Raw genomic sequence first — 3,335 nt, 5'->3', positions numbered from 1 at the left:
CCTTTTTACATTTCTGCCTGCCCTTTTTAAATTTCTGCCTTACCTTTTTACATTTCTGCCTTCCCTTTTTGCACTTCTGCCTTCAAGGACAAAAAAATAAATAAGGTAAATATTACAAAGGCAAATAAATAAAGAAGCTAATTAAAAGAGTTGTATACATTTATGTCTCACTGTATGATTTAATTTCTACTTACATTTATTTGTTTATTGTATTTTTGTTGGCAATTAATTGTATGCTTATATATATTGAGCATTTATTTATTTCTGTATTTATTTTTAAATATGGCAGAGTTGGTCATCCATATGCTTCACCTAACTGACTGTCAGTAACATAAATAGAAGAATAAAATGGATAACTGTGTGATGAAACCTCCCTGATATAATGCCATTTAAAACAGTTATTCATAGCCACTGCATGGTAAGAGCAAAAAAGCCTCTAATCTCTGAAGAAAAAAACACAATGGTTATGGAGCAAACATTTTTTTTTCTTCTATCTTTTTTTTTATTTATCTTTATCTTTAGCTTTGCTTCATGCAGGTAACAAAATGTGAATAGTTTTGGTACATGTCTCCATATAGATTAGTCCAAAAATTCTCCAAGCCCAGACAGACACCACGGTGCTTGGATGACAGGGACTTTTTATTTCCTCTTAGCGGTTTAAAATTTTCTACAATCAATGAGCTTTGATGGAATGTTTGGTTTGTCAACTTCCTCATTAAGATGCCAAGCACTTTCATGATAACTGTCCTCAAGCTGTGCTGCAATACTATTTGACCTCCCATCAGTGTTTGCATGGCACAGTATAAAGGTTATTGCTTTACTCCTGTTTTGGGGTATTTTCTGTTGTAAGAGTTCTTTAAGTCCAGCTGTTCCCTTGTCCTGTGCAAACGCCGGATCACAGCTGGAGACAGAAAGCAGAAATCCGTAGTGTTCATACAAACAGCCATGAAGCCATCTCTGTATGTTACCTCTGTCCTTTGTTGTTTGCTTTCTTTTGATGTTCATTCTCTAAGGAATAAGCTGCCTGATTTCCAGTTTGTCCTCTAATTTTTTATTTGCATTTTTAAATACACCTAAAGATAAATAATTTCATATTGAACATATTTTAGGGAAAATATTTTTGGGGGTCAATGTCTTTTTTCTAAAGGGTGTTGCTTCACCTGCTCATGTGATCCAACTAATTTATTACCCTTTCATGCTTTAAGCCATTATTGTGGTAGAGAAGCTTGTTTTAAAACTATTTGCAGAGATGATTGGACTCTACAAATCTTTACGTTTTAAGGTGTAAATCTTTAAAAAAAAACGTCTTAATTTTCCTTCTTGTTTTAGATTTTAACTATGTACAAATTATATGGTTGCATAATCCACTGAGTTTGGACATGGGGCATGTGTGACCTTAGATTTGTGCCTGTTTGACCTCCAGGCAAAGGTGATGACCTGGAAAGAGATCGACGCAGAGTACCAGGGGCTGGTGAAACGCTCTGAGCAGCTTCTATCGTCCATGCAAAAGAAGAAGAGGGAAGAGGAAGAGACAGAAAGACTGAAACACATCGAGCAGGAGATGGAGAAAGAGAGGAGGAGGAGGGAGGAGGAAGAGCAGAGACGTAGACAGGAGGAAGAGGACAGGAGACTGTGAGCGGAAAATATTCAAATCTAACTGCTGATGTGTTTTATAAGTTATGCAATGTATTTGGTTACTTTAATTTATTTCCTTCTCTTTAATGAGACATTTTTTTTTTACATTTTAGCAAAGCAGAGATGGAAGTAAAAAGAAAGCAGGAAGAGGAAGAACGAAAGAAGAGAAAGGAAGAGGAGAAAGTTATTCAGGTTTGGAACTAAAACCATGTGATTTTTTTTTTCTTTTATCCAAGTTGTGAAGCAAATGTGTGCAAAAATGACAGCTGAAATTAATTTAGAAAGTTGACTAATAAATCTCCTTAATCCCCTTGTCAGCTTTGATCTATCGCTAGTCAGATAATTGGCCCGTCCTGCATGATAATGAGTAAAAAATGAATGAAAGAAACTAGATGAGATGAAAATCCTTCAATAAAGAATTATGTTTGGTTCATCATAGAACCACTTTTTTGCATTTAGATATCAAACAAAAAAATATCTTCTGGTAAATACTTTTTGATGCATTTCTCTTTCGGCGCTGCACTGTTTGCATAAAGCTTAGTGTTCTCTAATAAAGGAAAAATATATTGCAGCCAGGAAGGAAAATAGAAAATATAGTTTTGTTTGGCAGCCTACAGTGTCTTTTCCTTTGTCTACATTCTTTCAGGGAAATTTTGTTCCTTAAAAAGCAAAGATTTCCTCCATTCAAACCAATGTGCAGCCCCTTTCCTTTTTTAAACACTCACTCTTTAGTGACTTATTCAAGCATCTAGAGTTGATACAGCTCCTTCGTTCCAACTCTGGCTTCATCATCACATCAACATAACGGAAAATAACAAAAAAGGTTCAAAGTAGCATTGATATATTTGACAGGGGGGTAGCTGACGTAGGTTATATATCAAATCTGTTTTTTGGTCTTTGTGTTAACAGGCAGAAGTGGAAGCACAGTTGGCTTTGGAGCGCGAGGAGCAGGTCCAGCGTTCTGCCGTATTAGAACAGGAGAGAAGAGACAGGGAGTTAGCCATGAGAATCGCTCAAAGTGAGGCTGAACTCATCAGTGAAGAGGGCCAGCTGGATGCCGCCCTGCGCAGGTAATGGTTAAATGGGGTCTGTGCATGATGCAGAGTACATGGCCCTTTGTTTACACAGTGAATATGCCGTGCTGGCCCATGCTGACCGGGGCATGCATAAGTACCTGACCTGTTCCTTTTTTTGTTTCCAGTGATGACTTCTATTTAGGTCTTCCTATTTCTTCATCCTCAGCCAGAGTCATGTAAGATACCTGAAACGGGTGTAACTAACACCAGTCATAGATGTCCACTTACTTCTAGACTCCTCTAATAACAAACTGCCACAGTAAAAAGAGTAATTTTTGATTGTTAAAGTCATGGGGAAAGCATATTTAAATATCAAATTATTCTGGCTTAAACATGTATTTAAATGTAATCTTTATCAGACGATATTCTCCCAAAATTTAGAACATTTCTGTTTAAAAAAATAAAAAAATCCTGTCATTAAAATCTGTTTTTTTTTCCGTTATTTCGTGCAGGCCAGTTAGTTGTACGTCAGCCCATACACCTAAATTCGACCAATCTTAAATCAATGGTAATCTGTTAATTCGATATGTCGCAGCTAATCTGGTTCAAATAAGAAATCAGAATCCTTTCCTTTCCCATTGAGTTCCGTCCCTGTGTTCACGGGGATGGACATCTGTGTCTTCA

The 3,335-nt window shown here is 36.6% G+C and overlaps 1 protein-coding gene across 3 annotated transcripts in view; it reads left to right on the top strand.

Moving 5' to 3' along the window:
- Positions 1 to 3,335, top strand: part of myo6 (myosin VI) — an 80,030-nt gene that overhangs the window by 61,021 nt on the left and 15,674 nt on the right. For all 3 annotated transcript variants that reach the window (XM_015385181.1, XM_015385180.1, XM_015385182.1), the window contains 3 exons: positions 1,424 to 1,632; positions 1,749 to 1,827; positions 2,545 to 2,705. In XM_015385181.1, the coding sequence (XP_015240667.1) occupies positions 1,424 to 1,632; positions 1,749 to 1,827; positions 2,545 to 2,705 (449 nt within the window). The remainder of the gene's footprint in view (positions 1 to 1,423; positions 1,633 to 1,748; positions 1,828 to 2,544; positions 2,706 to 3,335) is intronic.

This window comes from Cyprinodon variegatus, unplaced genomic scaffold (assembly GCF_000732505.1).
Source record: "Cyprinodon variegatus isolate N-32 unplaced genomic scaffold, C_variegatus-1.0 Scaffold332, whole genome shotgun sequence".
Lineage (NCBI taxonomy): Eukaryota > Metazoa > Chordata > Actinopteri > Cyprinodontiformes > Cyprinodontidae > Cyprinodon > Cyprinodon variegatus.
Note: the sequence above shows the minus strand (reverse complement) of the source record. Positions and strands in the feature narration are given on the sequence as shown.